Source organism: Bacidia gigantensis, assembly GCF_019456465.1.
Source record: "Bacidia gigantensis strain McMullin 20006 chromosome Unknown contig_74, whole genome shotgun sequence".
NCBI lineage: Eukaryota > Fungi > Ascomycota > Lecanoromycetes > Lecanorales > Ramalinaceae > Bacidia > Bacidia gigantensis.
This window is the reverse complement of record NW_025408613.1, coordinates 1,252,567-1,275,241: the sequence shown is the minus strand read 5'-3', so window position 1 is coordinate 1,275,241 and position 22,675 is coordinate 1,252,567. Positions and strand designations below refer to the sequence as shown.

The 22,675-nt window shown below is 49.9% G+C and overlaps 7 protein-coding genes across 7 annotated transcripts; 3 read left to right on the top strand and 4 right to left on the bottom strand.

The window, feature by feature from the left end:
• Positions 1-279: 279 nt before the first annotated feature.
• KY384_000762 (uncharacterized protein) lies at positions 280-5,442 on the bottom strand (the record flags this gene model as incomplete). Its single annotated transcript, XM_044809296.1, has 4 exons — positions 280-346; positions 568-1,423; positions 2,172-3,859; positions 5,303-5,442. 4 exons carry the CDS (start codon positions 5,440-5,442, stop codon positions 280-282), a joined length of 2,751 nt encoding a protein of 916 aa, XP_044665283.1.
• Positions 5,443-7,589: 2,147 nt separating this feature from the next.
• KY384_000761 (uncharacterized protein) lies at positions 7,590-9,167 on the top strand (the record flags this gene model as incomplete). The annotated part of the gene is made up of 1 exon (XM_044809295.1): positions 7,590-9,167. One exon carries the CDS (start codon positions 7,590-7,592, stop codon positions 9,165-9,167), a length of 1,578 nt encoding a protein of 525 aa, XP_044665282.1.
• A 625-nt stretch (positions 9,168-9,792) lies between these two features.
• On the top strand, positions 9,793-11,494 carry KY384_000760 (uncharacterized protein; the record flags this gene model as incomplete). The annotated part of the gene is made up of 3 exons (XM_044809294.1): positions 9,793-9,804; positions 9,939-10,224; positions 10,329-11,494. 3 exons carry the CDS (start codon positions 9,793-9,795, stop codon positions 11,492-11,494), a joined length of 1,464 nt encoding a protein of 487 aa, XP_044665281.1.
• A 980-nt stretch (positions 11,495-12,474) lies between these two features.
• KY384_000759 (uncharacterized protein) lies at positions 12,475-13,810 on the bottom strand (the record flags this gene model as incomplete). The annotated part of the gene is made up of 3 exons (XM_044809293.1): positions 12,475-13,239; positions 13,276-13,288; positions 13,446-13,810. The coding sequence occupies 3 exons, from the start codon at positions 13,808-13,810 to the stop codon at positions 12,475-12,477; spliced, it is 1,143 nt and encodes a 380-aa protein (XP_044665280.1).
• Positions 13,811-14,453: 643 nt separating this feature from the next.
• On the bottom strand, positions 14,454-16,793 carry KY384_000758 (uncharacterized protein; the record flags this gene model as incomplete). Its single annotated transcript, XM_044809292.1, has 1 exon — positions 14,454-16,793. The coding sequence occupies one exon, from the start codon at positions 16,791-16,793 to the stop codon at positions 14,454-14,456; it is 2,340 nt and encodes a 779-aa protein (XP_044665279.1).
• Positions 16,794-18,789: 1,996 nt separating this feature from the next.
• Positions 18,790-19,734, bottom strand: KY384_000757 (uncharacterized protein; the record flags this gene model as incomplete). The annotated part of the gene is made up of 1 exon (XM_044809291.1): positions 18,790-19,734. One exon carries the CDS (start codon positions 19,732-19,734, stop codon positions 18,790-18,792), a length of 945 nt encoding a protein of 314 aa, XP_044665278.1.
• A 399-nt stretch (positions 19,735-20,133) lies between these two features.
• KY384_000756 (uncharacterized protein) lies at positions 20,134-21,984 on the top strand (the record flags this gene model as incomplete). Its single annotated transcript, XM_044809290.1, has 1 exon — positions 20,134-21,984. The coding sequence occupies one exon, from the start codon at positions 20,134-20,136 to the stop codon at positions 21,982-21,984; it is 1,851 nt and encodes a 616-aa protein (XP_044665277.1).
• Positions 21,985-22,675: the final 691 nt, after the last annotated feature.

The window sequence follows — 22,675 nt, the reverse complement described above, 5'->3', positions numbered from 1 at the left end:
CCTCTCGAACGGGGAAAGGGGGACACTTCACAGATATATGCGAAAACGTCCCACTGTGCAGAAATTCTGATAGTCATGCTTCATTCAATCTGCGCATGGGACTGACAGGATTGCCGAACGAAGCAACACATGAAAGATATTTCGATGAAAACAAGAGGCGTTTATCATCACTAATCCTTTTGGGACCTACTGGATTTATCGACGGAGAACACACCAGAGCCTGCGACTTAAGTACCTCGACTTTTTCATCCCGTGAGAATAGACCTCCAGGTTTTCGAGTCACAACTGCTGCAAGACCTTGATAAGATCCGAAGTAACGCCCATGGCCGTCACAGCACCACCAGCTCTAATCCATAGTCAGCACTCTACTTCCTAGATACCAAACAAAAGGAGATACGAGAAAACTTACCCGGCACCTTGAATGACCAATGGATTATCCCCATACCTCTCCGTAAAAAAGCTCACAATATTATCACTCCCCCTCAACCCTGCAATCGGACTCCCCTTCTCAAACTTCTCCAACCCAACCTTCAACTCCCCCTCTCCACATCTACGCTCCCTACATACCTTACCACCTTCCCCTCCCCCTCTGCCTCCCTTTTCACCCCCTCCATCTCCCCATCAAACTCCCCCAGCCTTGTAAGAAACTCCCCACTACTCGCACACCCCTCCAGCTCCTTCGGAATCAAACTCTGCGTCGGCACCCTCTCGAGCCCCTCAACTTGCACCCCACACAACCTCGCCAACACAATCAACTTCCTCGCCACATCCATTCCATTCAAGTCATCCCTCGGATCTGGCTCCGTGAATCCCGCTTGTTGCGCTTTCTTCACCACCTCACTAAACTTGCCCCCCTCCCCCTCCCCCTCCCTCTCCACAGGCGCAAAGCTGTTAAAAATATACGACATAGTCCCCGACAGCACGCCCTCGATGCGCCTCACTTTGTCCCCCGTAGCAATCAGATCCTTCAAGGTGCTGATGATCGGCAAGCCCGCCCCGACGGCCGCTTCGTGGTAGAGGTACCCCTGCCGCTTATGGCGCTGTTTTTCGGATTCGGAGAAGATGGCACGCCAGGTGGCGATTGAGCCAGAAAAAGCTTTTTTGTTAGGCGTTACGATGGAGATGCCGCGCGAAAGGGCGTGGTGGTAGACGGCTACGACCGCCGGGCTAGAGGTGTTGTCGATTAGGATGCTCTTGCCCGGGAGCTCGTCGAGCATCTCGACGATGGTGGTGATGGTGAGGTGTTTGGGGGAGGCTTGCAGGTCTTGGTGCCATGTGTTGAGATTGAGCGTGTCGTCTTTAGAGCCTTTGGGGATGCTGAGGGTTTTCGTGGAGCTACTGATGATGGCGAGGCGGACGTCAGGGTACGAGGGGAGAATTTTGGTGAGTTGGGAAAGGACATGGGTTCCTACGCCGCCGACGCCTGTGGTGTATTAGGAGGATGCATGACTATATTCTTTGGGGGGGCAACGAAGAGGTCTGCAGTACGCAAAGCTTGGAAATTCTTTGGTCTAGTGAGAACAGTAGACGCTGCAATTGGACATATAACATCAATACTTTACTCACCGATCACGCCTACGTATACCAGTGATTCCGCCATCTGCAAAAGTTGGATGAAAATGGAATGCTCGCTACGTTTGATTGGACAGTTGATTTTGTGGGGCTGCCGAGATTCATAGCCCTAGATCTAACCCAATCAGGTCAGGCTTTGCTTTTTCGACTTGGTCTTGTACGTGCCGACGAAGATCTTTCCTTGTACTTCTTCTTCTGAAGAAACAAATATGCGTCAGTGTGCAGAATCACATGCGAAGAGAGCTTTCATCTTCTGATAGTGGTTCGCAAGCTTTATGCAAAGCTCGAGGTCCGATGAGCGAAGCCTTCAATGACACATTATACGGAATCTCATCTCAAAATAAAGCAATGTCACATTCCAGGGTCTCTCGAAGCTATGGTTTCTGAATCATTGGTTGGGGCTTTCAAGCCAGAGCTATGTAATTGTGCGAGTATCTTCTACCTAGGGTACCTGAGCTTGAACGCCTTTCTATGGGTAGCCCAGCTTCCCTTAACGGCTGATGCAATAATCAAGTATACTCGCCCCAAAAGTTGTGTCAGCTAGCGTTCTCTTGCTAACAGACCGTTGATGACTGTCTTCAACAGCAACGCTTACCAACCTTCCAACGGAGTCATCCGAACTTTCACACCCCCAACCCTCGTCAAAGTCAATTGATGAGATAACGGTGACTCAGATCCACCCTCCACTTGCTCCACCTTGAATCTCCCGAAGATACCGGCCATCAAAGTCGAGATTTCGTTCCGGGCGAACCGCTCCGCAATGCAAGTCCGCGGACCCCCACCAAAAGTAGCCAAACAACTCGCGTCTTTTGCACCGCCTCGTCCGGAGGGATCATTCAGCCAACGCTCTGGCTTGAATTCCTCTGCATCTGGGCCCCAGCTCTCCGTCGAGCGGTGCAGACCCCATGGACAGAGTATGACGTCCACGTCCTTGGGCACGCGATGGCCGCAGATGATTGTGTCGACTGCCGTACGGCGGAAGAACCAGCTAAATGGTGGGAATAACCTTAGCGTCTCGTCCCTGACTGCGTTAAGATATGGCAAATTCTCTATTTCGATGGCGGACGCAAGGATGGGATTAGAAAGCGGTGGTAGGTTCTTCCGAATCTCAGCGCAGACTTTCTCTTGTATATGACGATTTTCTGGCCTGGAGAGCATTACCGTGGCCGAGGCCATGGTTGAAGAGGTTGTGTCGTGTCCGGCTGCGAAGAGCTCCTTGACTTGCTCAATAAGAACGGTGTCCGAGAAGCCAGCGTTGTGCATGACTCGGTCAAGTAAATCTGGGTTCGACTTTTCTGGTATCTCAGCTTGTCGCTTCAGACCAATTATACTGCGGGCCACCTGATCCATCGCTTTCTTCACAATGGCGATGTCTCTGTTGCGCTCGATTGGCACGTTGTCGACGATCCAAGCCGGCATAGCGTGCGCGAGCAAACATCGGATGCGATTCGACGTGGACACACCGAAGGCCTTTCTATAGTCTCTTACCAATCTATTTTCGCTTTCATCCTTCTTCACACTATCAAAATCGAAGCTGCACCCAGCAAGCCCGATGATGTCGAGAGCAGCGCGAGAGATAGGATCATGCACCTCGACTACGCCTGAAGAATGTTCGCCATCTTCTTGATCAAGACTACTCTGGCTTGACGTCTCATCTGAAGAGTCCTCATCATTTTCGATGACCGTCACCTGCGCTAGAGCATTCTTAGCATCCCAACGTCTGGGATCTACCTCGCGCTGATACTGTTTGATAAGGCCACGCGCCTTCGACTGGAGTAGAATCTGCCGAGAAAAGATGTCAACAACCTCTCTAGTCTTCTGCCACATAATGGGCTGACATTCGCGGATTCGCTTCAAGGAGAAGGCTGGAGACATCTTTTTCCGATGCAGTCGATGAGCCTCTCCTTCGGCAAAGACCAAGCCTTTGCCAGCCACAGGTGCGAGGTGAATCTTCTGGGCTCTTTGTTTGTGGAAGTGATAGGGATTGGTGACAAGGGCATCACGCATGCCATCGGAGTTGGTGATCAATAGGCGTTCCTGATTGAAGATGCCGAGGTATCGAATGAGACCGTCATTGGGTATTTCTTTCATCCACTTCTCGAAAAGCCACGGCGTGGGCTCCTTGAAGAAGCGCCGCCATAGGGATTTCTGTATTGGTGTTGGTAGATGCCGAAGCGGACTGATCCTGGGGTAGATGAGGACGTTATACGCTGTCTCGGAAGCAAGAAGGGACCCAAAGGCCCAGCAGAAGTCGACAAAGACGTTCAATCTAGAGGGTACGATGCAGCTAGAGAGATAGGACCAAGTCAACGCAAGTAGAAAACAAGCTATAAGCTGGTTTTGTGAGAGCATGATGGAAATTTGGTATCGAAGTTCGTCCTGGTTAGAAACAAGGAGCGGCACGTTCGAACATTATAACCGTCTTCAATGATCCATCTCGAAACGAGGGCCATAGACTCGGCAGTGAGCGGCTTACGTTAGGCACCTCGAGCGTCATGGGCCCATTGCCGCAACCCGCATGTTGATATGATGTTGAACGATGGCTAGACTCATATTGCAATGTCAAGTAAGTCTTCCCAGTAATGGACTTGAGATTAGCGCTGACTATCATGGAATTGATAGGTAAACGCGCAGCAAGTCCAGTGATCATTAACGGAGGACTAAGTCTCCGATGACACGTTAAATGAAATACTGTGGTGCTGAACCACGTGAATGCTGAAATGCCAGATGTGACAGCGCATTTCCAGAACTCGCAACAGGCAGCGACAAGGCAATTCTGACCGATAAAGGGGTATGGCGCAAATCATCAATGAAAGTCTATTGACCTTCGCCGCACCTATCTGAGGACAGCGTTGGCTAGCACCTGCGCAAGATCCAAGGCGGCTCACTGATTCAAGACTCGTACGATCTCTACATCGTGGTTCCTGCCGTAAGTTAGCCGAGATATTACGCACACCGCCAATCATTGTTGCGAGATGACTAGCTACCGCACAAGACCGGCAGATCCGTCAATTTGACATGCATAGATCTGCCTCCTCCGCCAAACCTACTTTCAAGAGATAAGTACTTTGATTGGGTCAGCTCGTAAGCACCGCATCCACCAATCCCCAAGAAGTACGTACCGACCAAGACGGCGGGTCAATCAGCCATTTAGGATGGTTCTAGTGTCTGACCTGCATTGAAACAAGCCACTTCACTGCCGTGCCACCAATATGCATCCCTAAAACGTTGCGATCTAGACTTGGATACTGATTTCAGGCCCCCATTATTGCAACTGCAACGCGGCCACGAGTCTAGGTTTGCATCCATCGCGCATGTCTTAGTACGGTGGGCATTCCTGGTGGAGGGAATTTTGGCGATGCTACAAGGGATGAGGCTTTCGAATGCGCTGTGGGTCAAGCGGCAGTGAAGGTGTGAGAAACTTGCGGGATTTCCCAAGGGGTGCGGAATATCGGAGCTCTCAATTTCATGTCGATGCCCACTTGTCATTCTTTGTAAGTCGAACTCGCCGCTGACCAACGGTGGGAGACACCTTACTGACGGTCTTTAACAAGTCGTTGGGAAGTTCCAATCAAAGACCTTATCGGATAGTGCTTTTGGATGCCTTGAATGATGCAAAGCGGCATCCTCATCGATGCTTCGAGTCCGAGGCTGAGCTGGTCTAGTTGATGGGAGCGAAGGATCCGAACCCACAAAAAGAATCGTATTGTAAGAGCTAATCAGTACTCACTCCCCTGCCAGCCATATCAGAATTTGGAATGCTCGCGCATTGCTTTGCGGTTTGTGGAAGTCGAGTTGGCTATCAACAACGGCCCGTGGGCCGATTGATGTCTCGACACACAAATCCTCTCGCGGAAGTCGCACATCCATTGCTGGCAATCCAATGAGCAAGCTCCTGTCTCGTGGGTTGCACGCATCCTTTGCTTGGTGATCCGCAACGTTCAGTCCGGATGACCATCGGACAAACGGCATAACGAGCTTCTGGCCGAAGCCACTTAGACTGCGTCCAACCGATGCTGTGTGCGAGCACATCCGAAACAGCCTTGCGCCGGTGACGAAATCGACCGTTGGGATATGGAACACGTGCACCATCAGCCCCTCCTCGAGCTTGAGGAAGTCGAAGTTGTGTGACAATCCTTGTGACAAGGTACTTCCATCTCATTGTTCATCACATCGGCAGAAACAGTTCAGCTTTCGTATGCCCTGCAATTTGTATCGGGCTTTCACAACTGCCCAGGCTTCGGCAATTCCATGCTGGAGACGCTGTATTCATTCCTATCGCACGATGTGTCCAAGGAACCTTCACCGCTGGATAGTTTGAAGCAATGTTTCTTCCACTCTTTTGAGTGAAAGGCTCCCAGAGACAACAGCCACGACCTTTCTGCTTTCTCCTTGGCGTATATCCTTTTGACAGCTTCCACACGGACGAGCTACTTGCAGATTCCAAAAGCCAGCCAAGCTCAAGGTTTCGCACCGCCACGTCCACATGTCCTCCACTCTCCAATCTTGCAGCGTCATTGGTCTTTTTCAACGGTAAGCTCAAGACCTTCCATTATGAGTTTGATTGAGTGTGTTTGCTATATCTGCTTGTCGCAGCTCTTGCATCGTTGGCAATACTCTTGCTGGAGTGCACAAAGCAGTCGGATCAAAGGACCAGAGAGTATCATATTCCCTCCCCGAACGCCTTGATCTCTTGGGCTATACATGTATCTTTGCGCCCCTTGGGTCTTCCGAATGTATTCACAGGATACCGGAGGGAGCGAGAGGTTAGATGCATGTCCGCCAGGGCCAGGTTCAGATATGAGAACTTCGCCTTTGGACATCGAGCGATAATCGATTGGTATGTGCGGTAAGTATTTCCTCCTGCGATGATCGAAGCAAAGATGCTTACAACTCACTTCGAACACCAGAAACCACCTCATCGTCATCATCAGCAGGAGACAGAAACGTATGAGTGTTTGTCGCCGACCATGGATAGAGAGGCGCTTGCTTTGCTAGCTTGCCAGAAATATTACCCATCTCGCTCTCAGCTGCAGAATCAAGACAAGTAACAATAGCTGTCACCATGAAGAATGTCCATAGGTCAATACTGTCTCGTCAGCACGCACTGCGATGATCGAAATGAAGAGGTACGGTGCTCATGTCGAGACATTACTCAACGGTGAATTACAGTCTCCCCCGGAGCATTTACGACATAGAACTCTCTAGATGATCAAGTATTGTATACACCAACGTACAGCTGGATCGACTGTATTACCCTTACAATGTCAATGTGAACCGCATATCTCTGGCTATTGGCATTCACGACGGATATTATCCCCAGTGGAAATGCCCCGAAATCAACTCCCCGGCCCCCATGCCAAGGACTCCTGTTTGCACTAGAGCTGATGGATCCTAGTTGCAGCGAGTCACGTCTTGATTGGTCGGATCGAAGATTGCCTAAACATGATTATGGCATCTCCTGAGGATTTGCCGATCCGCACAAGTTTCAGCCTATGGCTTTGCTCGCCCTTGTCCTTATCCTTATGCATCTCTGCACGGTTCCCCAACGTCAGGCAGGCGGTGCTTCAGGCTGCTCACTGCTATCTTTGGACATGGACACGTCTCCCTGACGCGCGCATGCATGTTTCCATAATCTGCCAGTCCTTCTCGACCCATTGCGGACATGAATCTGCGACCCCGCCAAATCAGGCCCCTCACTGCGCACTGGTTCTGTTGTGATATACAAATCTTGGAGGCTGTGATAGACTATCTTCATTGGTCAATTGGACTCCGATTGCAGCATCGGGCAGAGATCCACCGTTTTGAACCTCATTGCCAACCCTTCCTCCCTGCTCCTCATGCACTGTGAATTTCAAATTGTTGCAGCTTGCGTTTGGAATCAGGAAACCCTCGTCATGCGCTTTTCAATATATAAGAATGCTTGTTACTCATCTCATCCTCTCCCATCAAGTACATCCCACCTGACCAGCACATTCTTCTCATTGCAGCTTTGCAACACCCCCCTCATTCAAAGCATGGAGCAAACAATGGACATGAGAGCCCCTCACACCCACTTCGACATGTCCTCAGAACACCACCACCCCCACTCCCACACCGACATGCAACCCTCCACCCCTCCAATGCCCATGGAAAAGGCTCCCCCCGCCTCCGCCGGCCACAACATGCACCCCGACGACCCCGATAACCCGCAAAACGCCCCTCTCTTCCACAAAATTCACGCCTCCCTCTCCTCCTCCGCCTTCGCCTTCATGATCCTCTTCGGCGCCACAGCCTACACCTCCTCCCTCGCGGGCGTCCAAGCCCGCTTCTCCGTCAGCATGACCGTCTCCATCCTCCCCTTCTCCCTCTACTTCTGGGGCATCGCCTTCGCCCCAATCTACACCCCGCACGTCTCGGAGCGCTACGGCCGGCGGCCCGTCTACCTCGTCTCGCTCCCTTTATTCGCGATCTTCATCCTGGGCGCCAGCGTCTCGCAATCCTTCGCCGCACTCTGCATAACGCGCTTTTTGGCCGGGCTCGCAGGCGGGCCGTGCGTGGTGCTCATCGAAGGCACATTCGCGGATGTCTGGTCCGCCAAAACCACAGTGACATACTACGTTTTCCTCACCTGCGCGTCGTTTGTGGGCGCCGGCGCCGGCGCGATCGTCGGGAACTACATCTTCGTCTACGGCGGCTGGCGCTGGACCCAGTGGATCACGCTCATCATGGCCATAGGCGCCTACCTCCTCGGCGTCAGCATGCCGGAAACCTACCCGCGCGAGATCCTGCGCGCGAGGGCCAAACGCACCAAGATGCCGATCAAGCTCGCGAAAGCGCAGTCGGGCGTCACGCTGAAGGAGATGGCGACGCACACGCTGATCAACCCGGTGAAAATGCTCGTGGCCGAGCCGATCGTCATCCTGGCGTCTTGGTACGTGGCGTTCATCTTCGCGGTGATATTCCAGTTCTTCATCTCGATTCCCGTCGTCTTGCATCTCACCTACAACTTCACGCCGCACCAGATCGCGCAGGCGTTCACGTCCGCGATCATCGGCACGGCGCTCGCTGCTTTCACCGCTACCATTATCGATCTCGCGCCGAAGCTTATCAGGAGGGAGAGCTGCGACATGGAAGGCTCTCCGCCTATGGAAGTGCTAGAACACCGCCTCCGCTCCGGCATGCTCGGCGGCATCCTCATCACCGCCTCGCTCTTCTGGATCGCTTGGGCTGCTAAACCTAATATCCACTACATCGCGCCCATCACGGGCACGGCGGTGTTCATTTGGGGCTGCGCCCTCGCCCTGACTTCTATCATATCGTACCTCTTCGACGCATATCCGGCGCCGGGGACATTGGCTGCGCTTACGGCCGCCGCGTGCTTTCGCATTATCTTGGCGGGGCTGATCCCGCTTGTGATTATTCAGATGATTATGGGCCTTACGGGCGCGTGGGCTGTTAGTACGTTTGCGTTTATTGGCGCGGTGGGGATGGGTGTGCCTTGGGTTTTGTACTTTTTTGGGGCGGGGATGAGGAGGAGGAGTGTGTATGCTGCGAGGGAGATGGCGGAGGTGGGAGCGGGGATGGGAAAGGAGCAGATGGGGGGCAGTGTGTGATTGATGGGGTGGGGTGGGGTTGATGTCGTTTATCAGGGCGTTGGAGCAGGAAATAGGGTGGTAAATGGGCTGAATATTTAATAAATGAATGACATGAACGCTTTTGGATCGCTCGCCGGGCTCGCAGATACTCTTAATCTCTGGTCATACCTGGTTATGCATTCTTGGCATTGTGATAAAAATATGCATCGGCGTTTTCTTTTCCCGCACCGAGGGGCTGTGCATGTGGCTGCCTTCAGCCCCGGGCCTCGTCGGTTTTTTTCTCTCCTATTGAAGACATCTCTCTTCAATGAGATCCGATAGCTCTTGTTCACTACTTAGGTTATGGTCACTTGACTCAGAGCGTACTTCATAGATCGTTGCAATGACTCCCGGCACCGTTGCTTGGGTTCAAGAGCCAGATGGTAGGGGAACTTGGGGTATCATTCAGAGCTGCCTTGTAACGTTGTTCTTGTGCATCTATACTGCAATCCATCTCAATTTTCGACCACATAGAACGAAACTTCAATCTTGGTGGCGACGAATCCGAGTAACGCTCCTTGCAAGTGCTCTTCCAGAATCTGTGTTTGTTTGTGCCATAAGTCAGTGGAATGTTGCGAGGCATCTGCAAATGCAACTCAACAACATGGAATTTCTGGTGAGATAGCATCCAAACATCAAAATAAGAAGCAGTCGCTGATCTCATTGTAGTACCAGAATTATCAATGCAGTTGCAAGAAAGAAAATAGAGTCGAATCTCCCTTGCAATCTTCTTCAAGACGACTGTCCGAGGAACTCTCGGAAGAGCTCGGTGTAGTGCAGAGCCTCAATGAGAGAGCTGTCTCAAAATCAGTGTCACAGCGATCAGACGGCTTTGTAGATCTTGAGACCGGCGAAAACAGCGAGGGAAATGTGACTCAATCGACGAATGACACAAGCGAAACCCAAGCTAGAACGCCGAACTCGAGCAGCGAAACAAACCGCAAGGCCAAATATAGTCTGCGTCAAGCATTCTTCATAGCTGCTGGTGGGCTAGCGGTCGAAACAAAGTCCTTCAGCATTGACCCTTTCTTAACAGGTGAGTCGACTCGCTGCACCGAAATGACTGGCATGATCTTCATAGACACATCATGTCCGACCGAGCTTTTCCCGCATAACTGAAATTCCTGTATTACCGACCAGATGTTGAAAACATGCGCGCTGATTCCTACTTAGTCACTACTTTAGCAGCTTTAGAGCTTGCTCGACTTGGGCTTATATCTCCAATTGCACCACAGATTATCGACGACAAAGCTAAAGCTGACCCAATTACAAAGCTTGTGGTCTGTGTACAAGCAGGCTGGTTCATTGTGCAATGCATCGCAAGAACTTCACAACATCTGCCACTTGCTTTGCTGGAAATTCATACCCTAGCTCACGTAGCACTTGCTCTGTTCATGTATTTGGCTTGGTTTGCAAAACCTTATGATGCTATCTCACCGCATGTAATTTCGGACAGCAAGGTCGTCGAGGTTGTTGCTCTTTTTTCACTTTATTCACCTGGGACTCAGGAGATACTTCATATCCCTGAAAAGACGCACTGTGTGCTCGATTGCCGCACGGAGACCGAATTGATCGACAAACTCAAGCACATTGTCGAAGATGAAGATTCTGAGGGACACGCCGGACCAGACACAGTTCTCTCAACGAAGCAGCAAAGATTGGCCCAGTCGAATCATGCTCTTTGTGCCATTGAATATCTGAGACACAACGAAATGCACTTGACCTGTCGTCCTTCGGAGGAAGGTGAAAATCTTTATCTAGCATCCTACGTGTCAGATTTCCTCTCGATCCCAGGAAGCAGATATCGAGAACTGAAAGCGTCAAGTTTTTCAAGGTCAAAGCCCAAATTGTCACATCTTCATCGAGTACTTTTTCTCTATGAAAAAGGCATATTGCTTCCTCTACTCATTCTAGCATACTCGGCATTTCATTTGTGCGCATGGAACGCACAATTCCCCACAACTATTGAGCGATGGATGTGGCGAGGGGCAGGACTGGCCATTCTCGCGACGCCCTTTGCCGGAGTCCTGTCTTTTTGTACAACATTAGACATTGAACAAGTTCTGGGAACAGATCAAGTCACCCAAACGAAACCTTTCTGGTCACGCTATCCATTCACCAAACTTTGCTTAAGAATCCTTTTTGAATGTATTCGCACCCCTACCTTGTGGGCGTGGTCTACAATCCTCCTTGCGGCTGTCTTTGGCAGGCTTTATTTTCTTGTAGAAGCGTTCGTTTGCCTAAGACAGCAGACACCAGACTTGTACAAGACAGTGCAGTGGACACAATTCTGGCCACATGGATGAGAGGGTATTAGATGCTATGAATCGATGGCAGAGACATAAGATTATCCCAATGAACAATAAATTTAAAGAGGTGTGCCACTACGGCTGGTACAACCATCCAAGACCAGGTTTGTTCAACGTCGAAAGAATGTTGTTCCGAAGCCACAGCATAGAATCAATGACTTACTGGGTACTCTCCATTGCGAAAAACGACATTCGGCTGTATCGAATCCAAGTTGCAGCGAGCTTGACTCATTCTCGTCGCGCCATCTAGGATGAGCGAATACTCACATAGAATGGGCCTACTAGCTCTTGTCGACTTTAATCCGGCGAAAATCTCGTGTTGGAGCGTATTTTGAAATGAAGTTTGGATCAACGTCACGCGACAATCAACGTACCAAACGAGGTGAAGAGCGCTGGGGACGTGAGATGAACCTCCTGTGGTTTGTCCAAGGACCTGGAAAGACCACTACTAGTGACATTCGTCTACATAACACAGGAACCAACCGAGTGGACAATCATCTATTGGCTCCTATCAATATTATTAATACAAAAGCAAGGTCATGGAAATCTCGGAGGCAGGGAGTGAAGGGCGCATGCCTTCCCGTATCAGACTTGATGGAGGAGCCGGATTCAACAATCTCTTCACGCTTCATTCAAATCTAGATTCCAAAAGCGTCTTACCACGACCTCAAATCATCAAAAAAATCTGCGCTGTATACGAGGACCCAGAACTGTATTGGATCAAAACATCGTCGCAGATCATCTGGCTGTAGATTGGAGATAGATCAGCAAATCTTGAAGAGTGGAGCAAGTCCAGGGCGAGAAAAAATGGTTATAAGTCTCCGTAGAACTGTCCATCGCGTCGCGATAGTGGAACATTGTAGGTGGCGCATTCAAACCCATTCATATTCAATCCAATGGGTAAATAACAGCTCTTCACATCACCGTTGTCAGACTTGCCCCTCGTCAATCAAAATTCAACCTCGTCCACGCTCCTGTCAAAACCCTTTATCCTCAAGAAACCCACCAATCTTCGCAAAAAACGCCGTCGTATTCGTCGCAAAATTGATCCCATGTCCCGCACTTGGCTGCACATACGTCTCCAGATCCGCAAATTTATCCTTAAAACTCGCATCCAACTCCCCAGGACAGTACCCCCCACAAACAACATGATCGTACTCCCCACTAATAACCAACGTCGGCCCCTTAAACGCCCTCGCGTCCAGCCTCAGCAACTCCGGCGTCAAACTCACCAGCTCACTAATAGCAAAGGGCTGTTTATTAGCCTCAGAGAAGGCAGCGACGTCATGCTCGTACGCCGGCGCCTTGAAGAAACTGTTGATGTTGGCGAAGACGTCGCTGGTGGTAACATACCCGGGGTCAAAATCCGCGAATTTTGAAGCGTCTTGCACGCGTGCGATGCGTGGGGAGATTCCTTCCAGCACGAGCCGGGCGTCGAGCCCGTTGAGCCCGTAGCTTGTTAGGATGGCGGCGGAAGCGATGGTGGGGTCGGCGGCTAGGGCGCTGTTGGAGAGGAAGGAGCCGAAGGAGTGGCCGAGGAGGATTAGGGCGTTTGGGGGGCCGAAGTGGGGTGGGGTCGGGGGGAGGGGGAGGGAGCCGTTGAGGAGGGAGCGGGCGAGGGAGATGAGGATGGGGGTTTGGATGTTGAGTTGGTTTGTGAAACCCGAGAGTCTGGTTTGTGGGTTATGAGATGGGGTTATGTGTTGTTGACGTGGTTTTAGGGGGACGGGGTTGAAGAAAGTCTGGGCAAAGATAGTGGTCGAGAAATGGTGACTTACTTTGTGGACTTGCCTACTCCGAGACGGTCGTAGAAGAAGATAGAGTAACCCTTTTCGATGGCATACTGGACGAAACTGTACTGGTCTGGTTTGTATGACGGGTTCCAATAGCTGCACGAAAACCCCAACAATCAGCCACTTCACAATAAAATCCTCGCATCTCCTCTCACCTTCGATCAAAAGCAAGTCCATGCGTCGCCAAGAGCACAGTCTTTGCATTCTTACCCGGCTTCTTGGGGGTGCAGAACGTGCCTGCAATCTCGTAGCTGGCTGTCTCATTCACGGGCGGTCCAATTGGCTGTGGGAATCCGGCATCGAGACGACTTGACGCGAGAGACACGAAGTCGATGAGTCCGTAATTGTCGCTCCATTTGGGAGCTATCCAGGGATAGTTCGCTGAAGTTACTGTGACGGGGGTTATGGAGTCGTAACATGAAGCCCCCAGAGGTATGTAGCCTGTTGATGTTGCATTTGCGCTTATGAGGACGGGAAAGAGGCAGATGGCCAACGTTTTGATGGTCAGTAAGGAAGCCATTGGAAAAGCACGGTGTACAGTTCTGAATTGGATATTCTGGAAACATGAGGCACCTTTCTATGTTTACCTTTGACTTCTTTTTGAAGTGGGTCCCCTGGGGTTCCGGCGATATGTATGGTGAGTCATCCATCCTCTTGCCACTGCTTAAGCGATATAATACTGCGAATCTCATTTATATCGCTCTTCGGCGAATAGGGCCCGAAGAGAGAGGGTCATGAGGCTGAGCAAACTCGTGGAGTTTTAGACGGCGTTTACTAACCCCACGACTAGTCCTCACCAAGATTTCAAAGTCAGTCACGCATGAAGGTCGAGAGATCGAAGTGCGGAATGGAGCGGATGCTTGACCTCAATGGGCGTCTGACGTAAACATGCAGGAACGCGAAAGGCTTTGTCATGCACATTCAGTAATCATTGGCGGGATTGGCGCGGATGAAAGCCTTGAGTGAAAGAAGATAGAAGGTCTGAGCGGCGAGGTATAGCTATTATAAGGCGAACGCTACCTGCTGGGCAATTCAATGGATTTCTGCAATGCTGAAGCACCCTATGAGTCACTTCCACCAGACTATGGGATAGACGATTTGATAGACATTTCATTTTGTGACCTCGAGACTAGCCGAGGAGTCGCGAAGAGATTGAAAATGGATTAATGCAAGTAGATATCTTGCAAGCTTTTATCAGTGCCAGTCCAGAGTTTTCCGTACATAGCACCGACAACATGAGCCTCACCAATGATGCTGTAGCTGGGCTGATGTTGAGAGTCAGTGTTATAAGGTCTGAGGATGATGGGCATAGAACATCCTTGCAAAAGATAGATATGATCGTCCAGTTGCGCCCTTGGATGCGCCCATCCCGTGAGAGGTCTTGACTTATCGAAAAGAGGATCACCACCCATCAATCTCAAGCCATCTTTCAAGACCCGGACAACCGCATCCGCGAGTTTGTCAACGCGTTCATTGAAATGGGATTCAATTGAGCCAGAAGATGGATCGGACGCTGTAAAATTATGATGACCAATGCGGTGCAATTGGGACAAAGCACGCTTCTTGATGTCAGTTCTTGATCGAGTCCCACGGCCCCACAATTGCAAAGGATAGCCATGTATGCGAAAGTTTTGGTGAGACCGAAGCCATTCATAGCTTGATCGTGCTTTCTTTCTTAATCGTTCATTAGTTCTCTGCTTCCAGAGGTCACCAAAAATGCATCCTTCATCATCAACCGCATTCTCGCGCTTGTATATCGTGAGTGCGTCGAAAATATCGGCTGCCAAGTATCTCACAGAAGGCTCCAAATCAGTCAAATTGTTGTGCGCCCAACCAACTATTGGGTTTTTGGAGGCATCATTGGAAAGTGGATACGTTGTTAAGTCACCTCCGTCAACGCCGCTAAGGCTCTTGATGAAACCAATGCATTCGCCACGCACTTTGAGAACTTTCCCGCCGTCGAAGAGACTACATCTATCAAGACGGCTATGAGCTGTTGCATGCCAGTAATTGTCGCCAAGCCCATATTTTGGATGTTCGTCGTGCCCTGTCAAATATTTGATCGGCTGATCCAAGAAGGGATCACCACCAAGGAAGAGCCAGTCTGGAGCCCAAGATGGCAGTGAAGATCTAGGTCTTGGAAAGGAGCTCTGTACGCAAATGACATCAAGAGTCTTGGTAGATTTGATCGAAGTTTCTGTCATGCGCTTCAAAATGGTGTCAATTGGTAGCTTCTCATCAATATCATTGAGAAACCTGCTGCTGTCGTAACAAACCCCGAGAAGCGAATATACTTTGTCACGTTCCTCTGTTGCAAGAGTATCATAACTCTTTTGTAAAGCCGTAAACATATGGATTGGTTCCCGGGGTTGCCATTTCCTCCTAAGCGAAAATATGTTGAAAATATGTCTATGGTTGGGAGTAAAGCCTGGAAAAATTCTGTCTGAAGCTAAAGCCTCGAGTTCTTGTATGATTTCACACAGCTGATCGAAGTCGATATCATTTTTGCCACAACTGAGTTGGATTTTCCCAGCAACTGTCAATTCCTGCAAGATCCATGCTCGTCGCCAGTACTCGTTACTCACAACCAGGCATAGCAGCTCAAGGAACCTCAGTTGTTTCGCATGCAACAATCGATCGAACTCAGCAAGACTGGGGTGCAATCGTTTCAAGACTGCATTGATAATAGGGAGCTCTGTCTCTAGAAGGGTTGCATTCGAGAGAGCGGTGTCCCCAGTGGGTTTGCCAATCCACATACGGTAAAGGTCCGCTAGTATCCCGGAATGCGTTAAAACTTTACTGTCAAAGCCTTCGTTGCTTTTAAACTCGCCTAATCGATCAAGAGTTTGTTTAAGTTCAAAAAAATGGGGATCATCGTCTCCAAGCCAGGCAAAAACGGATTGAGCACGACTGTAGATTAGTGTCATTTTTCCTATCTGCTGTGCTTGCTCTATAACGTCAGTCTGATTGATGCACAAGGCATCTACCCATACCAATCTGATGTTGCGATTCCGCAGCTCTTTCAAGGCATTGTACAGGTTTTGAGTGACCTGCACCATACGATCATTCAGAATTATATTCTGAGGATCCAAAGTAGAACCCCAGCGATAAGACAGTGCAGTGTAGTCATCGCCATCCTGGATATCGGCGTGACGTAGTGTACATATGATATTTTCATCTTCACGAGCGGCGGCCCTAATATGGAGTAATCGAATTTGCGCTTTCGAGCCTTCAAGTTTTCTATCGTATATCAGAGAAGATTGCACTTCGAGACTATGGACGCTCCGAACGTGCGAAAGATTTGCGGAGGAATTCTCGTCGCCTGAATTCGGAGCCAGGTGCTCTGTCGAAGAGTGTTCCAAGAGTGATTTAGGTGAGATGTTCCAAAACCGCCTCAGTGCGTATTTCTTATGCCTGAAAAACCATTCACAAGCCTCTAGATAACCTAATCTTCCGATGGCACCTATCAAGACTCTGTCCAAGGCAAATTGGAGGTGTGCCATAGCTGCACCCTACGCAACCGATCTCAAGACAGGCTAATTCCCACACGATTGGTTTTTGAAACAGTTGATCTGAAAAAGTCAGTGACAGCTGAGTCCTGGCCACGCCTTCGGGATCGTTCTGAACTATGGTGTGTTGTCCTGTGTCTACACATCAGCAACGAGCCTTTTTAGGAGGAGAGTTCGACGTGACAGGTCGCAAGGTAATGTCTCGTCGCACGACCATAGGGCTATGCTCGGCGAGAATCTAAGGTGGGGTGAGTCTGGGTTTGCCTGAATGCCTTGTCCGGCCAATCAACCACAGTTACGGGGGGAGAAGTCCAGCTATACGAGGTACTTACCGTGCACGATAATGATCAAGAGAAGGTATTAATGTTCCCGAGGAGGGGCAAAAATGGTCGGTCGGCCACAAAGTCAACATAGAGGAGTCTGTCTCGCCCTAGGCCTTCCCTCCTACATAAGCAACCAAGTCCCTCCAGACCCTTGGCCATCTGATGAACGTATCGGAATCGCGGACAGACGGCTAAGACGACCTTACGCTGATTGCAACCAGTCCGCCTGCTTCAAGTGTGTCAAGACCTCACCAGCGAGACCAATCTATTTCATTGCTGCTAGGAAGCTTTAGTAGGCTCTCATATTTGGCATCCGGTCCGAAGGGACGGCCAAGAAGTATGATCTTGAAGTCAAAAAGTACGATATCGAGCTATGGTTCCCACTAGGCAAACGTCTTTCATAGAGAGTCGGCGGGTGGGGCGTTGCTTTAGGAACAGGGTAGCGAAGAAGTTCAAAGTTGGCTGGTTCGTATGAGGAGCTTTGCTGGTCGCGTTTTCGGAGGTAAAAATTGCTCATACATGGGACCTGGACATGGCGGTAGACGAAGACATGGGCGGTCTCGAACGCAACCGTCGTACAGTAGATGGTGGATACCCGACGCTAGAAAGCTATACATCTGCTCGGATGAGCTTCTACCACCTCCGGGTTCATTCCACCCAATTAGCCTTTCGAACCTGCAGGATATATTCCTGCAAACCATGTTGGGGGCTTGCAGAAGGAAAGAATGTGGGCGGAAAAGGGGAGAATATATCGGGTTTCTTACAAATACTGTACTGAATGTGTATGGGAAGCGGGACAAGCCCTGTCTCGAAAGTCTTCAGTGGATAGCGTATGTGAAGGGCAGAACCAAGTGAAAGACCGTGTTCACTCACCTCCGAAGATCCTGGAATTCCTTCTCGCACATCAAGTGTTGCCACGCGGCGAGAACGGTCATAACGCCTGATCTATAGACTCCTGGCAAAGACGGGGCTTACCACTGATCGTTGCATGATCGTGCAGAAGGTGAATTCGCATCGACTTCGCATTCTCTAGGTACCTCAGAAAAGGCCAAACCATCTCGCCGGGTGCCAAGCCATTTACTGATTTCCTTAGATCAAAGCCTAATTTCAAATAGTGGCGTGAGAACGGCTAGGCTCCATTCTCAATCTTTGGCGAACTTCTCAAGCCTTTCTAGTGCCTGTAGAGAGGTTTTGTGAACTCCAGCCGTTGATGGGGAAAGAAGGGCAAGGGCAATGTTTGTATTACCTGCGTGTCTCGGGTGAGGTTTTCAGATGTAGAGGAGCAGGGCTCGGGGTTTCTGATGAGGCCTGACGCCTTTGTGGATGATGCAATTTGACCAGTTGTAGTCGCAAGTAACCCAATTAAGCTAATGTTAGGATGAAAGTAGTATGGCAGACTTTGCATAGGATGCTTGCAGCTCAGAATCCCAGCCCAATAGTAAAGAGAGCGAGAGAGAAAAAGAGATAAAGGTAGTTTGCCGGCCAGCATACGAAGCATCAGCATTGCCGTATGAAATTAAGGTAGCTGCTCAGCCTAGGGTCGTAAGTGGCACGAGGAGACTAGCATGCGGTTGTTGTACCCATCTAAAGCTGGCATGATGACCGATGTACCGTTTTCCTAGAGCTATTCAATCAAAGAGTCGAGAATGATACGCTTACGTCAATTCCTAATCTTCCAATTCTTTGCCCAGCAACCATCTCCTAGGCGCCCAATCATGTATTCCCCCCGACTCCGTGCAAGTCCACACCCATTCTTCCTCTTTACCTACCAGGCCATGCCCTGGCTTGACTCTGACCCTGACAAAATTGACATACCCATCGAGTAGCCCATTGTTCACGAACTCATCGACATCTGCACAGAGCCATCGAAAGCGATATGGCAAGAAATTGTTCTTTTCCCTGAGCGCAACAAAAGGCGTAAAATCATTTCCATACTCTGCTCGAATAGCCGTTGGTGTGATGGGTCCCTCTGCCCAGGGGACAAGATTGAAGATCAGCTCATTCACTTTTGTTGGTACGTGCTTGGCATTAAGAGACAAGGAGGGGTTGTTCTGAAGTCGCATGTAGCGTTGGATTACATTTCCCAATTTCCTGGTCGTCACATCCTGTCGCGACGCCGCCATATACTTCTCTACAGCGTCTGCATTCATGATCCTCGTATCTACCTCGATATTGTAAGGCTGACTGGTTAGCAAATGGGGAAGTGCTGGACGTGCCCTCCAAGTCGGGAATACGCGGTCGCTAGCATCCCCGTCCTCATCAATCCCAGGGCTATACAAGAAGTCAAGATGAAAAGTTGCGTGAAATGATGTTGATGGTGATGCAAGAAGTCTCATTAACTCTCCATTGATCTGGCGATTGGTGAGTAGAAGGCCAGAGATAGAGTATAAGAGGCCATTTCGGTAGGTTTCCTTTCTTGGCCATTTGATGCCGATTTGAGAAGCTTCGCTGTATTTGGTGTCATCTTCTGGAATTTTTGGTGGTGGATTTATAGATGTCAACAACGAGATATAGATCTCGTTACGTATCTCTGTAGGCAATAGAAGAAACGGGAAATGGGTCTCGTTGAGAGCTAGACTCTGTGCTTGGTCGCCGTCAGATCTTCGAAGCATGATTGGAGAATGGCCCTGGGCGGCGTCTAGGAAATCAAGTATCTTTTACACTCGCTGTACTATAGCTCCATGTCTGAAGCGACAGAGCTTCCCTAGTTGAGGAGGGACACTTGATGTTTATTGCCGTTCATTCAGGAGAGAGCGGCAGCCGGAAAAGTAAACAGCCGAGCGGAACTATTCCGCTATCGTCATTGCCGAGGATATGCCTCTTATGTAAAATTATGCGGGCGGCTCGTCAGGTATATTGTGATACAGGCATTGCTTGACATCTTTAACCTTCGACAGGACTGTCACTGTCACCGCATTACTCATTGGCAGTATCGGGTCTTGGAGTTCACTCCAAACCACTCGAGCAGATATTATCCGCCATGGACCGATGACATTTGACAAAGTGTCAGAATGCCGGACAAGCCACTCACAGTTTTCACCTACGCAGCAAGCGCCTCCCTCGCTGCCATCGCCCTTGTCTACTTCTTCCACCCAGCGTATCTCATTGATGGTGATGGCACGAGCTCCTCGGCGAGCTCACGAAAGAAAGGCATTGTCGGCCTGTACAATCCAGCCAACGATTGCTTCATCAATTGTGTTCTGCAATCGCTAGCCGGACTGGGGGATCTGCGTGTCTATATGATTAGGGAGCTGCATCGTCGAAGACTGGAAGGCTCAGAAGTCTACGCCTCGGTACCCTCGAAAGACTCTACAGGCAAGGAGATCAATGCGCAAAAGCTGCTGAGCCTGCAGAATGGGGAGGTCACAGAAGGGCTAAAGGATATGCTCGACAAATTAAATGAGAAGCCCATTTATCGGAAGACCATATCCGCGAATGCATTTATCCGAGTTCTTGAACACGCATTTGGCACACCAGTCGCAAAGACGCAGCAAGACGCTCAAGAGCTCTTACAATTCGTGGCAGAGAGATTGCAAGAGGAATATCATGCTGGATGTCAGGCGCGTCATAGATTTCGAGAAGCGAACATACAGCAGGTCCGGGCTCAAGAATCCGAAGAGAGTGGAGCAGACCAAGGCGACGAACACACTGCGTCCGTAGGACTGCAGTCGTATGTAGGTTCGGTCATCAAGAGCGTAGCCAAGGGAGAGACGGAGGATGGTTTCCCACTTGAAGGGCAGACAGAGTCTCGTGTAGAATGTAAATTTTGTGGCTTCATTCCAAAAGCGAAACCGACGAGCTTCGTCATGCTCAATCTCATGGTTCCTCAGACGAGTTCATCAACGTTAAACGATTGCTTTGATTCTCATTTCAAGACGGAAATAATTGACGATTACAATTGCGACAAATGCCGATTGACTCATGCCCTCGAGGTGTACCAAAAACGATTGACTGAAGCCAAAGGCTCCGAGGGCAAGGCAAAGCTCGAAAAGGGCGTGTCTAAAATACAGCATGCTTTAGAAGAAGATCCTGAGAGGCCGCCTGAAGACGTGACTTTGCCAGAGTCCAGATTCGCGCCGAAGAGAAGGATCGCACGACATATTGAGATGAAACAATTTCCGAAGATACTAATCATACATCTCTCAAGGTCAATTTTCGATCCGTACAGTACATCAATGAAAAATCTTGCCAAAGTAACGTTCCCAGAAAGACTCCCAGTGGGCGGACTTGTGAATCGTCGAATCTACAGGCTTTCGGGGTTGATCATTCATAAAGGAACTCACAACAGTGGGCATTATGAAACAGTCAGAAGACAGGGCTCATACGCGCCTTACTCCAATCCAAATGCAAGTTCAGCTAGCGGACCGTTCAGTCGGAAAGCAAGTGCAAACCCAACACCTAGATCAAGCCCGAGCATACGCCCTACATCTGCAGAATCGGCATTGAAAGAGACCTTTGATTCGGCCAGCGATATCAACGGGCAGCCAGGTACTTCTTCGTCATCGTCACTTCCTTCGGCCACTGATTCTGCGCCATCTACTGACCCGTCTTCTGCATCTGACGCGCTAGAGGGACGACGTAACGACGCGGAAGAATCGATGCCTTTGTCATCTGAAATTGGTACCCCGACGTCTGTCCCTGCAGACAAATATCTCTCTCCCCCTTCTACTGCTATCCACAGCAGGACCTCATCGCTAGTAGAGGTATCGCGTTTGAAGCGGAAGAAGAAGCCGATCGATAGATGGTGGCGGATCAGCGATGACAAAATCAAGGAGTGCAAGCTCAGTGAGGTACTTGGTATGACCAAAGGAGTCTATATGCTTTTCTACGAGATGGAACGCTCTGGCACTGACGGCGGTTGAGTGAAGGCTCTCTCTTGTTGAATAGCGCACGCTCAATGTCGCTGGATGAGTGCAGTATAGCGCATTGTGCCTCGGATCCTATCGAAGACCTGATACAGCTACATTAGAAGGCAATGAGTAATCTCTCAACAACCACCAGCTTTACTCGACGGCTCGTGCGTGAGTCAATCGTCAAACTGCAACATATAAAAGTTGTTGCCACAGAGTGTTGATTATGATAACACACTCCGATGCTTCCGAACAAATGCTGCAGTAAGCCCAGAGAATGAATATCATTTGGAGTCGAAATATGGGAACATATTTCGTTGATAATATTTAGGGGCACAGCTCATAGCTACGTGAGACTTCCACCATATCTTAGTCTTGACTATTGCTAATTCCAACAAGAGCTTCTCGAACATATTCAAGCAGATATGACTGCCGGTGGCAAGGCTTGCTTATCTCTGTGCCGCTGTTCCGTCTTGGATCGCTTGTGTCGGCTCAAACTTCTCCGCCGCGCCCGCCAAGCATGCCAAGATCTCGGAGATCTTGGCGTGGAGCGGAGCCTTCCTTGATTGGTTGAAGCGGTCTAAGTACTGCCCCCGAGTGCCCCTTTTGTGGCAAAATTCCGCAGAGCGCTCTCGGAGCGCAGCGACCTTGAGCTGCAGAGAGCATGGAAGGAAAGCTTGGCCTTTGGTTGCCAAGCTGTCCG